We start from the raw sequence: 14,194 nt of genomic DNA on the forward strand, positions 1-14,194 counted from the left end.
TGGAGATCGTTTAGGTGTTTCAGCACTCTGCAGTTTCTGAGGGAATTCTGGGAGACAGAGGCAGCATGTGAGAACCTTAAAGTGAGAAGGCTGTGAGTTGAAGTTTGACTCCATTTCACCAATTAAAGCTTCTTTTGTTTGCCGATTAAAGTGATGAGGGAGATTAAAATACTAGCTGTCTGCCTTTTTACCACTGGGGGATCACTCTGCTGCCGGAGAGGGTAGACTGCCTTTTTATCTCTGGTGAGATCGCTCTGCTACAGAGAAGGGAGACTACCTTTTCACTGATGGTGAGATTGCTCTGCTATGGAGAGGGGAGACTGCCTTTTTACCCTTGGTGAGATCGCTCTGCTATAGAGATGGAGAATGTTGCCCAGGTTTTCTGCATTTTGGATGTGGACTTGGTCTGTGAACTTTTTCTTCAGACTTGTGGTTTTTTTTTAATTCTGTGTTTTTCGCCTGATTTTCTCATTTTTGTGTGCGAGGGAGGGGGATTTGGAGATTGATGTGCCTGTTTTGTTTTTGTTTGATTTTTTGTTCAGGGAGAGAGTATTTGGGGGTTGATTATCATGCTGCCATTCTTTTCTTTTTTTTCTTGGTTTCGTGGCTATCTGGAGAAGAAACATTTCAGAGTTGTATACTTTGATAATAAATGAACCTTTGAACCTTTGAGCCTGAAACTCTCCTCTGTAACTTGTCAAGTTCCTTAAGAGTGTGGTAGACGCGATCACCCAGGCTCCTTCTAAACTCAAGAGACCATGACACATCCCACTTATACTGATACTGCTGGTGTCTTCTACAGCAAAATACTTACTAGGTTTGTCTGTCATTTCTGTATTCCCCACTGTCTTTTCTAGCAGTCAAGTATCCACACTCGCTTCTCTTTTACTCTTTAGAGGAATCCTCTTTTATATTATTGGATAGTTTATCCTCATATTTCATCCTTTCGCTCCTTATGGCTTTTAGGTGTCATCTGTTGGTTCTTAAAAGCTTGCAATCCTCTAACTTCCCACTATTTTTGCTGTATTATATGCCCTCACTATTGCTTTTATGCTCTCTTTGACTTTCCTCGTCAGTCACAATTGTGTCATCTTGCCTTTAGAATACTTCGTCATCTTTGGGATGAATCTTTCGAGCACCTTCAGAATTGCTCCCTGAAGCTCCAACCAATGATGTTCTGCTGTCATCCCTGATAGTGCTCCTTCCAATCAACTTTGGCCAGCTCCTCTCTCGTGCCTCTGTAATTTCCTTTACTCCACTATTATTCTGATATATCTGACTTTAGCTTCTTCTGAAACTCATACTCTCTCTCTCTCTGGCTCTCTCTCTCTCCCTCTCTCTCTCCCTCTCTCTCATTCTCTATCTCTCTTTCCTATTCTCTCTTATTCTCTCTCTCACATTCTCTTACTTGTCCTCACTACATCTCACCTCTCTTTTTTGTTTGCCTCTCTCCTTCCTGCTCCTCTCTCTCTCGTTCTATCTTTCATCTCTCCATCCTCCTCTCTTTGCCTGAGTCTCCCCCTCTCTTCTCCCTCCTTCTCTCTCTCTCTCCTCCCCTTTCTCCTTTCCTTCTCTGTCTGTCTTGCTCCCCTTTCTTTTTCTCTCTCTCCTCACTTTCCTCCCTCTCTTTTGCCATCTTTCCTCCTCTCTCACTGTCTCGCCACTCTCCCTCTGCCCTCTCTTGCTTTCTCCCTACATTCCCTATCACTCTCTCTCTCTCTATTAATAGTTAACTGCCAACATTTTTAAAATCGTAAATACCCTGTGGTGTGCTTGTCGGATGTTTTAGTGGATTGAAGTTCCTAATATGTATGGTTGCATTAAAACCTTTCATTTTGGCCATCTGGAAGACCACCAGGAGGTTCCATTTAGTGGCCCCCCCCCCACCCTCTTCCTCTCCTCTGCTGCTGCTTAACAGCGATTATTTCTTTCTGGGAGATAAAAATACAGTCACAGCTGTGACAGGAACCAGCAGCGCTGGTCATGTCAAGAGCTTCTAGTGAGATGAGAGCAGCATTTAGCCCAGCATTTGTGTGTTGAATATGCAAAGTTTGCAGTCAGAAAAAGGAAGAAAGCTGAAGATGAGCAAGAATCAAGAGCACAATTTTACAGAGCAAACACTCATCACATTTCTCCATGTTGTTCTGATACAGGTTGAAAGCCACATTTTAAATAGGATAATGCCTCCACTAAAATAGCAGGGGTAGCAATGATATCTGATCACGCTAATCAGCCTCCGCACCAGTGAATGGTAATTTATGCATCACACATGATACATTCCGCAGTGTTAACAGAAACCGGGCGGGTTCAAGAATCAAAACTGCAGTTCTTAGAATACTTCATGGTACCATGGCCTCTTCTCGCAATACACCAGTCTGTCTTCATGATTCAAGTGGCTGAAGGAATAGGAAGACAAGAAAATCAGAGCAGGAGTGGACCTCTCAAGCCGCAAGAATTTCCCTGCTAGTCAAAATGATCTTGGCTGAGCTACCCAAATTCTCACTTCCTCCTCTGTGTCAGTTCCCGATTGCCCTCAATTCCCCAGTCTTTCAAAAATTTGCCTTTTTAATACTCCCAATGATCTCCTTTTGGCAGCCTTTTAGGTAGAGAATTCCAGAGATCCCCCGCCCTCCGAAAGACATTCTCTTGCACCTCACTTTTAAATGAGTGTCTTGTAGCTGCGTCTCCTCGTGTGATTTTTCTCCCACTAGTGGAAACATCTTAACACTTACCTCAGAATGTTATACGATTCAATAAGATCACTCCTCGTTTTTCTTAGCGCCAAAAAATATACAGTAGATCCAATTTCTTGAGCTGTTTGGATTAAGGCATTCTTTCATCCCAGGAATTATCCCAATCATTCTGAGAAATTGCCTTGTCATCCCAGGAGTTAGCCTGTGGTTAGTCGCAGGGAGGGTGGGGAAATGACTGGTCAATACAGTGGTCAGAGGAACTGTTTTATGGTGGAGACACCAGATTATGTTAAGGATTAATGCTTAAAAGGGAGCAAGGACCCAAATGTTAAATGTCAGGAGACCAGAACCCTATGAAAATCCTATCATGTGGTATCTAGAACTACACACAATCGTCCATGTGCATTCTAACTACTATCTGTAAAGTTGCAACATAACGTTCCAACTTTTATACTTTATGCCCCATTCTATGAAGGCAAAGTAAAGTTCAAGTTTAATTGTCATTCAACCACACATGAATACCCATGAATATGGCCAAACCAAACAGCGTTACTCTGGGGCCATATGTCTTTTTGACCACCATAATGACTTGTGTTGCCGCTTTCAGAGAACTATCAACTTGAACCTCAAGATCTCTCTGTTCATCAACATTCCTCAGTATCCTGCCATTCACTATTTACGTCCTATCCCGATTCAAGTTCCCAAAATGCATTGCTTCATATTTTTTGGATTAAACTCCACCTGCCAATGTTCCACTCATCTTTCCATCTGATCTATATCCTGTTTCAGTCTTGCACAAAACTTCCCCCCTGTCCACCACACTACAAATTTTCATGTCATCCACAAACTTACTCATCATACCTCCTACGTTCATTTCCAAGTGATTAATTTGTATCATAAACAATGAAACTCCCAACATCAATTCTGATTAGAACTCAGAGCAACTCAGGAAAGCTTTCTTCCACCACTAAGCTCTTCCTCTTATCACCAAGTCAATTATAGATCCAGTTAGCTGGCCCCCTTAGATCCCATGTGCCTTAAACTCCTGGAAAAGCCTACCATGTGGGACTTCATCAAATGGCTTACTAAAATCCATATATATATGTATGGACTATCTGGTGCAAGTTAATCTGATCAACCATTCTAGAGAGCCCCGTCCCCTCTATGTACTACCCTTGTAACTGCTCTGCACTGTAAAAACACTTTAAACCACTTTTTATAATGCTGTAAATTACATTGTAATTAAATGCTAGTATGTGTGTACTTATTCACATTCTATTCCATATTTGTACCTTAAGCTCTAATTTTATTTTTATGTAATTCTTTCTTCTTTATAATTGTTGAATGTTGATGTTTTTTGTTGCCTGACTAAGGCACCACAGCACATTCCCAATACATGTAAGTGTATTTGGTGAATGAAGTTGCTCCCTGATCTATTGCTCTGCCAGATGGGGGCAGTTAATCTGAAAATGTATGTGGCGAATCAAGTTGATCCTTAATCTATGCTCTGTCTCCATCAGTATCCTTGGTCACTCTTGCTATGTTTGCTTCCTTAAAGGTGAACTTCGAAGATGTGATTGCAGAACCTGATTCGGTGCACAGTTTTGACAAAATCTGGATTTGGAGCGACGCCTTATTCGAAGTGTCCAAATTATGGTGCTACAGAATCATTTCTGTTATCTTTGCTGTGCCCGTGTCTTTGATCTCTGGAATTATCTTTGCTATTTTAAGTTGTTTGCACATCTGGTAAGTTCAATTTAAATACTGTAGAACTCTTTGTCTTATTTCAGTGATTTCTGTTGCTCAACTTTGTTGATATTCATCACAGATCTGATTCTTAATGATTTTTTTTAACCAGTATTTTCCCGCTTCCTTCCCTCCTGTCCTGAAGTTGTTAAACTGCTCCACAGGTAGTGGAGACCTTCCATTACATGATTTCTCATTGCGTGAGTCTTGCCGTTGTGTCAAACAGTAACAATTTGCATCTAATAAAAAGCACACCAAAACCTCTACTTCTCACAAAGCTAAAGAAAGTCAGTATATCACTGATGACTGTCATCAAACTTTACAGATGCACTGTGGAAAGCACCCTACCCAGATGCATCACAGCTTGGTACGGCCGTGAATGTAGCCCTGACCAACCTCCCTTCTGTTGGATCTGTCTACTCTTCCTGCTGCCTCAGGAAAGCAGGCAACATAATCAAAAACCTTTCCCACTCTAAATGTTCTCTGTTCTACCTTCTTCCATTGGGCAGAAGATGCAAGAGTTTAAGAACATGTGCCACCAAGTTCCAAGTCAACTTCTATCTGCTGTTATCAGACTCTTGACTAGACCTCACTCATGCTAAAAGATGAATTCTCGAACTCCCGATTTCCTAATCTACCTCATTGTAGATCTCTGTGACTGCAACACCATATACTATATTCTGTTTTCTTCTTACTACCTTGATGTTCTTATGTATGGAATGAACTGCCTAGGTAGCATGCAAACAAAATCTTTTCACTGTAGTTCAATACATGTGACAGTAATAAACCAATACCAATACCCTAGCATCTTTGGCTCTTCAGAGGAGTAGCATCAGACATCCATACATACATTTCAGAGAAAAAACTTATTAAATATCAGTGTGATTTGGGAACCATGCCTGGAATGAATTTTAGGGGGCCTTCTAGTTATTCCTGTGCATTTATAATAGGAGCGTAGCAGGAGGGTGTGTTGGCACATGGCCAAGTGGATAAGGCTTTCGTCTAGTGATTTGAAGGTCGCTAGTTCGAGCCTTGAGGCAAAGTGTGCGTCCTTGAACAAGGCACTTAACCACACATTGCTCTGCGACGGCACCGGTGCCAAGCTGTATGGGTCCTAATGCCCTTCCCTTGGACAACATCGGTGGCGTGGAGATGGGAGACTTGCAGCATGGGCAACTGCTGGTCTTCCATACAACCTTGCCCAGGCGCAAGTCCATGGTCTCATGAGACTAACGGATGCCTAAAAAAACAGGAGGGTACAGTAGGTATGTAGACAGGCCAACCAGAGGAGAGCCCATACTGGATCTGGTGCTAGGCAATGAAGCAAGATCAGGTGTCAGATCTTTTAGTATGTGTGCTTTTCAGAATAAGTGACCACAACTCCCAGCCATTTACCATAATCTTCAACAAAGATAGGAGCAGACGGTAGGAAAGTATTTAATTGGGGAAGGGGGAATTATGATCAATCAGACAGGAATATGGGAACATAAGTTTGGAATGGATATACTAAAGGAAATATGAAGGTTGTTTAGGGACCTCTAACATGGGGTTCTGGATAGGTTTGTCTCATTGAGGCAGGGAAAGGATGGTAGGATGAAGGAACCATGATTGGAAAGAGAAGTGGAACATCTAATCAAGAAGAAGAAGGAAGCTTACTTAAGACTTAGGAAGAAATGATCAGACAGGGCTCTGGAGCACTGTTCCCTCGAAGCTGCGTGGGTGCACAGTCGCACAGTAACTGCAGTACTTCCGTGTACATAACCTTTGTTGCCATGCAAAGGTTCAAAGGTTCCATTTAATGGCAGAGAAATGTATCCTGAAATGCTTTTAAATTGGATTTTTAAATAATTGAATATAATTTTGAAATTATACTAATATAATTTTGAAATTATGTTAATATCTTTGAACTATCCTGTAATTCATTATGTTAGTTAGCACGATCTTCTAAATAATTAATGTACCATACACTTTACTTTGAAAGATTTTAGAGCTTCAACATATTTACATTGTCAGTGTTTCAAGTTACAATAAACACAGAATGGAAGTCGACAGCTCATCGTTAATAAACTGCCAGCCTGCTGAACGCCAGTGTTGTTGTATATGTATCACAAATAAAAATGCATTTAAAGTGTGTGCAGTTTCAGGCCATGTAAAAATTTCCTCCTCAGGGCAAAGGTTGGTCTACACAGCTGTAAAACAAATTAGAGGGAACATCACTAATTGAAGAGAGTTGCAAGGTAGCCAGAGAGGAGCTGAAGAATGGATTTAGGGGAGCTAGAAGGTGTTGGCAAATAAGATTAAGGAAAACCCAAGGCATTGTTCGTTTGTACATGCATGTGAAAAACAGAAGGATGACCAGATCGAGGGTAGGACTGATCAGGGATAAAAGGGGAAACATGTGGCTGGAGTCAGAGGATGTAGGAGCAATACTTAGCTTCAGTATTCATCTGTGAGGGGGACATTGACCTTTGTGAGTACAGCATAAAGTAGACTGATATGCTAGAAGATGGCAACATTAAGAAAGAGGCTGTACTGGAACTTTTGAAAAATGTTAAGATAGATAAGTCCCCAGGGCCTTTTGGGATGTAACTTGGGTTACAATGGGAAGCAAGAGAAGAGATTGCTACACCTTTACTGATGATCTTTGCATCCTCACTGGCCACAGGAGTGGTACCAGATGATTGGAGGGTGGACAAAGTTATTCCTTTGTTGAGGAAACGAAGTATGGATAACTCTGGAAATTATAGACCAGTGGGTCTTACTTCAGCAGGTGGAGAATTATTGGAGAAGATTCTTAGAACATTTGGAAGAGCATAGTCAGATTAGGGAGAGTCTACACAGCTTTCTGAGGGGCAGGTCATGCTTGAGGAGCCTGATAGAATTTGAGGAATTCGACAAGACAAATTGATGAAGGTAAAACAGTGAATGTGGTGTACATGTATTTTGGTAAGGCATTTGACAAGGTTTCCTGTGGTAGATGCATTCAGAAACACAGGAGGCATCAGATCCGGGGAAACTTGGCTGTCTGAATTCAGAGTTGGCTTGCCCACAGAAGGCAGAGGGTGGTAGTAGATAGAGCATATTCTGTCTGTCTGATTGTTGACCACTAACGTTCTGTGGGGATCTTTTCTGGGGCTCCTGCTGTTTGTGATTTTTTATAAATGATGTGGATGAGGAAGTGGAAGGGTGGGTTAGTGAGTTTGCTAATGAAACGAAAGCTGATGACACTGTGGATAGTGTAGAAGGTTGCTGTAGGTAACAACGAGATACTGAGTTGGGCTGAGGAGCGGTAGATGGAGTTCAATCCGGGAAAGTGTGAAGTGGAGCCTGAAGGCAAAATTCGAAGGCAGAATACAGGGTTAATAGCAGGATTCTTAGCAGTGTGGAGGAACGGAAGGATCTTGGGTCCACATCCACTGATCCTTCAAAGTTGCTGCTCAAGTTGATAGGGTTGTTAAGAAGGCATATGGTGTGTTGGCTTTCATTAGTCAGAGTGCCAGAGCGATGAGATGATGTTGCAGCTCCTTAAAATCCTGCTTAGACCACACTTGGAATATTGTGTTCACTTCAGGTTTCCTCATTATAGGAAGGATGTGGAAGCTATAGAGAAGGTGCAGAGAAGATTTACCAGGATGCTGCCTGGATTAGAGAGCACGTTTTATAGGCTGTCTGAGCTGCGGCTTTTCTCTTTGGAATGAAGGAGTATGAGAGATGACTTGATAGAGGGGTATAATATGATAAGAGGCATAGACTGAATGGATAGCCAAAGACTTTTTCCCAGAGCAGAAATGGCTAAAACCAGGGGGCATAATTTTAAGGTGATTAGAGGATTAAGGGAGCATGTCAGAGGTATGTTTTCTACAAAGAGAGTGGTGGGTACGTGGTACAACCTGCCGGGGTGGTGGTAGAAGCAGATACATTGGGAGTATTTAAGAAACTGTTAGATAGACACATGGATGATAGGTGGTTTGAAGGAGCTGTTATATTTTTCTATGGTTCTATAAACATATATATTAGGTGATAACTGACTCCATCATGGGATAGTCTAACCACCTACCCTTGACATTCACAAGCATACCATCATCAAAACCCCATTATCGATATCCTAGGGATGGGGAGTGGGGTTGTTACCAGAAACTGAATTTACTAGCCACATAACTAACATGTCTACGAGAGAAAGTCAGAGCTGTGTATGGTGTGTTTAATGATTCACCTCTTAATACTCCAAAGCCTATCCACCTTCTACAAGTCACAGGAGCTTGATGGTACATACACCGATTGTGTAGATGAGGGCAGCTCCTGCAACACCTATAAGCTCTTTTCCATCCAGGACTAAGTTTGCTTACTTCCATAAACAACCATCGCCTCCACTACCAGTGTACAGGGTTATAGTGTGCAAAATCTACAAAATACATTTCAGTTACTTATCTGGGCTTCTCTAACAACGTCAATTAAAGCTGTGAGCTCCATCATGAGCCATAAGCCATAAGAGAAAAATTAGGGCATTCGGCCTATCGAGTCTGCTCCACCATTCCACAGTGGCTGATTTATTACCCCTCTCAAACCCCATTCTCCTGTCTTTGCCCCATAACCTTTGATGCCCTTACTAATCAAGAAACTATCAACTCCGCTTTCAATATACCCAATGACTTGACCTTTATAGCCATCTGTGGCAATGCAGTCCACAGATCCATCACTCTAAATTCTTCCTCATCTCTATTCTAAATACTCCTCCTTGTCTTCTGAATCTGTGGCTTCTGGTCCTAGACTCCCCCACTATAAGAAACATCCTCTCCACGTCCACTCTATCTAGGTCTTTCAATATTTGTTAGGTTTTGATAATAAGAATGGAGAACAGAAAGAAATTAAAAATTACAACTCTGTTCCAAATTATCTCATAATTGATGTGCAAACACTGCACTAATGTTTGAAGATTTCAGATTAGTTCAGCTCTAGTTGTCACATACACATCAAAACATGTGGAGTTTGGCATCAACAACCAATACAGTTCGGGGATTGTGCTGGGAGCAGCTCGCAAAAATCACAATGCTTCCGGCACCAACATAGCATGACCACAAGTCAGTAACCCTAAGCATACATCGTTGGAGTGTGGGAGGAAACTGGAGCACCCGGAGGAAACCCAAATGGTCGCAGGGAGAATGTGCAAACTCGTTACAGGCAGTGGTGGGAATTAAACCCTGACCTATGATCACTGGCACCGTAAAGTGATGTGCCAACAGTGCCACCCTATTGAAGCGCTATAGCTTGTACGAAGGTGGAGCGGGGGCAGTGGTGTAGTGGTTTAGCATGATGCTATTACAACTTGGGGCGTCGGAGTTTGGAGTTCAATTCCGGCGTCATCTGCAAGACGTTTGTATGTCCTCCCTAGGAACGCATGGGGTTCCTCCCACGTTCCAGAGATGTAGCAGTTGGTGTGTTAATTGGTCATTGTAAGTTGTCCTGTGTCAGGCTAGGGTTAAGTAGGTAGGTTGCTAGGAGGGGCAGCTTGTTGGGCCAGAAGGACCTGTTCTGTGCTGTATCTCTAAATAAATAATTATGCACCGTAATTTGCGACCAGATCGTGAGTTTTGTGACATAGGATCAAGGATATAATGGTCAGGACCAGGGATAAGTTTACTTTGTGAAATAGTACTAAACGATTGTTTATTTCCACCTGGAAAGGCAGTTGGAATTGCTTGAATATCTGATCCAAAGGACAAAACCGACCCTGGTGCAGTTCTGGAGCCATTCCAAGTTCCGTGCTCTGTCCGAGGCACCAAGTATAGCTCAGTCACAATATTCTTGTCTCAGAGTCCCTTAAATCACGTCTTCAGTCCTGAGGCAAGTGTGTTGCTACTGAGCTATGGCTAATACTGTGAATGGAGGAAATGGTGAGTTTTCTACTGTGCTACCTTTAGTTGACAGCCCTTTGCCTTAAGGGAGAGTCACTCTAGAATGATCAGAGCTTTTCAGCTCTGGCACTTTACAGAGCTGTTGCGGAGAAAAATGAAGTATTCCCAGTGATGTCAGAAGATCTCATGTACTTGGGCTGGAGGAGCATCTACGGATCAGATACACAGTGGCTGGAACTTGGTCTTTATCTCAGAAATGACAGAAATGATTCCTGGGTTGGCAAGTTTGCTGTAGGGTGTGAAAACAAATGGGATGAGTTGTACTCTCTTGAGTTTAGAAGGAGCTTGGGTGATCACATCTACAACACTTTTAAGGGGCTTGGGAAGTTACAGAGGAGAACAAGAACACAAGAAACTAGGATCACCTCTTGGCCTCTCTAGCCTATCCCACCATTCAATATGATAGTGGCTGATTACCCCAAGCCTGAATTCCTCCTCTGTATTAGATCTCCATAATCTCAATCCCCTGATCTTTCAAAAATGTATCTACCTCCAAAACTCTCTGGGACACAGAGTTCTAAGAGACTTTCCATCCTCTGTGAGATTAGATGCGGGACTAATGTTCTGACTGAAAGAGGTGTGGAAAAACCTGTGCCATAACCTCAAAAAGGGTCAGCCATTCAGTTCAGAAATGAGGAGAAGCTTCTTCTCCCAGAAGAAAGGTTCAGGAACAATTAATATCCTTCAACCATCAGGTCCCTGACCTGGTGTAGATGACTTCACTCACCTCAATACTGAACTGACTCCACAACCTACAGACTAACTTTTAAGGACTCTACAACATATGTTCTCAGTATTATTTTTGTATTTACACAGTTTGTCTTTTGTATATTGGTTGTTTGTCAGTCTTTATTTATGCAGAGTTTTTCAGAAATTCCATTGTATTTCTTTATTTTCCTGTAAATGCCTGCAAGAAAATGAATCTGAAGGTAGTATATGGTGACATATATGTACATTAATTATAAATTTACTTTGACTTTGACATTGAATGTTTAGAATTCTCTAACCAAGAGAACTCAATTTCTATACTGATAAATTTCTAGATCTTAAAGAAATTGTGTGATAAATGGATGATGCAGAAAAGTGGTAAAAGATCATCCACGTTGCTCTGGAGAGGTAGTGAAGGCACAAGGGGCTGAATGGCCCACACCTGCTGCTTTACTTTTATGTTTTCTTTACTGTGCTCTTAGAGTTAGTTCAGAAACTCACAACATGCACTCAGATAACAATACATCTTCAGCACTTATTTTTCCAGATAATCTATTCTTGTCGAATTATATTTAATTATCAAATATAACATTAGTTTGGAGTAACATGCACAAAATGCCGGAGGAACTCAGTAGTCAGGCTGAAGTTATGGAAAGGAATGAAGTGTCAATGTTTCGGACTGATACTCTGGATTTCCAGCATCTGTATAATCTCTTGTGTTTACAATTGTCAGGATGTTGTTTTGCAAAGGTTCCCTTACTGATATTGCTGCCTGTAGATATCCTTCTCCTAAGCTTACTGTGTCCGAATAGGGGACATCTCAGACCTTGCTAGAAGGATATAGCACTCAGAAATATTTAAACAACATTCAAAAATTTATTCTGTTTCCGAATAAAGTAAAATACTCCCCACAAATGTAAATAAATAAAAATTAAAATCAACCCAAATAATTTAAAATTATGGAGGGCTACTTTCTCTTTCAAAGCTTCACAGTTCCCAATAGGTCAATGAGGCAAGTGCTTCTCGGTGCTGTGCCTGGGAATCTGAATGTGTCGGAATGACTGGAAGACCTCTTGGCAAACATATTCACAAGTTACCATAGTTACTTCCATTTAATTGAGTGGGTGCCGTGGTTCCGATTGTAAGTGCTAGAATTTACCAGCAAAATCTCTCTTTCCCTCACATGTGACAAACATAAATAAATTGATCTAATGCAGGTCAAGTCATAAGGCCATAAGACCATAAGACACAGGAGCAAAATTAGGCCAATCAGCTCATTGAGTCTGCTCTACTATTCCATCGTGGCTGATCCTGGATCCCACTCAACCCCACACACCTACCTTCTTGTCATATCCTTTGATGCCCTGACTGATCAGGAAACGATCAACTTCCGCCTTAAATATGTGCACAGACTTGGCCTCCACTACAGTCCGTGGCAGAGCATTCCACAGATTCACCACTCACTGGCTGAAAAAAATCATCCTTACCTCTGTCCTAAAAGGTCGACCCTCAATTTTGAGTCTGTGCCCTCTAGTTCTGGATACCTCCCACGATAGGAAGCATGCTCACCACATCCATCCCATCTTGACTTTTCAACATTTGGTAGCTTTCAAAGAGATCCCCATGTATTTTACTAAATTCCAGTGGGTACAGGCCCAAAGCTGCCAATATGTTAACCCCTTCATTCCCGGAATTATCTTCATGAACCTCCTCTGGACTCTCTCCAATGACAACACATCCTTTTTGAGATAAGGGTTCCAAAACTATTGACAATACTCCAAGCACAGCCTGCCTAGTGTCTTATAAAGCCTCAGCATTATCTGCTTGCGTTTTATTCTTTTCCCCTTGAAATAAACGCCATAATTGCATTTGCCTTCTCCACCACAGACACAACTTGTAAATTAACCTTCTGGGAGTCTTGCACCAGGGCTCCTAAGTCTCTTCGCACCTCTGATTTTTGAATCTTCTCCCCATTTAGATGATTGCCCGTACTATTGTTCCTTTTACCAAAATGCATTATCATACATTTCCCAACACTGCAGACCATCTGCCACTTTTTTGCCCATTCTTCCAATTTGTTTAGGTCCCGCTGCTAAGTCCTAAACTTTAGAATTCTCTCCACCCCTTCCCCTTATCTAACCAAAGCCTCTGCTGAAAAATTACCTCTTCTATCAGGTTCTTGGTACTTTAAATACAATTAATGCAGCTCGATGTCAGATCCTGTATGATAATAAATTGCACAATGGATCCAGAGCTGTACAACTCCATGACTCTATGATAAAATTCCTAAGAAGCCTCTTAGAATATCCAACATGTGATATAATTGGAACTTGTTCTTATTGTAATATAAACTATGTGAAACCATGATATACTAATGCTTGTTTCTGTGTTATTACCTTTATATAGGTGCGTCATGCCCTGTATCAAGAACTGCTTGATGAACATGCCTTGCATCCAGGTCATCTGGGGAACGATTGTGGATGTAGTCATTTCTCCTTGCTGTGAAAGTATGGGGAAATGTTTCAGTGGCATCAACCTGCACATTGCAAGAGATTAAAACTCCTGACAACTGCAAGTGGTCGATCCAATGGACCTGACAGACTGGATTTTACATCATTATTCTGACTGGGGTGCGTCACTGTACAGAGCTGGTACAAAGCTGTAGATTCTAATGCATTTGCTCCTCTCGCTGAATACCCTGTGCCTGGGCATCTTCAAAATGCTCCATTTCAATTGTAGCTTTTGAATTTTCTTTTGTATTAAATAAATTGTGCAAACGTGCAACTTCAGGCAAACTTGAAAAAAATGAAGTCAAAATTGCAATGTATGCAATTATGTAAGACTGTACATTCTGAAATAAACCGAAAGTATGCTTTTATTTGTGATTTTCATTTTGGGGGTAACATCATAGCAGTTCTCAACTCATGTCCTTAACTGCATTGTTGTTTTAGTTTAAGAAACTAGCTGGAAAATTTGAAGACATGAAGGCTTTTTACAGAGTACACTCATACACATTGGTTGCTTTAAATATGGTAACATTACACCAGCTGCCAGGTGCCTTGCTGCTTATGGAAACGTCTGCCAGCACTTTTTATAATCCATTTCAACTCTGCACATCCTGGTATCGAGGGTCAT

General features: G+C 41.6%; 1 protein-coding gene across 1 annotated transcript in view; it reads left to right on the forward strand.

The window, feature by feature from the left end:
* Positions 1-13,931, forward strand: part of LOC134357064 (caveolin-2-like) — a 30,062-nt gene extending 16,131 nt beyond the window's left edge. The window contains exons 2-3 of the mRNA XM_063068380.1: positions 4,252-4,439; positions 13,466-13,931. Coding sequence (XP_062924450.1) covers positions 4,252-4,439; positions 13,466-13,616 — 339 coding nt within the window. The 3' untranslated portion in view covers positions 13,617-13,931. The remainder of the gene's footprint in view (positions 1-4,251; positions 4,440-13,465) is intronic.
* The last annotated feature ends 263 nt before the right edge of the window (positions 13,932-14,194 follow it).

The sequence above is a fragment of the Mobula hypostoma genome, chromosome 15, assembly GCF_963921235.1.
Source record: "Mobula hypostoma chromosome 15, sMobHyp1.1, whole genome shotgun sequence".
Taxonomy (NCBI): Eukaryota; Metazoa; Chordata; class Chondrichthyes; order Myliobatiformes; family Myliobatidae; genus Mobula; species Mobula hypostoma.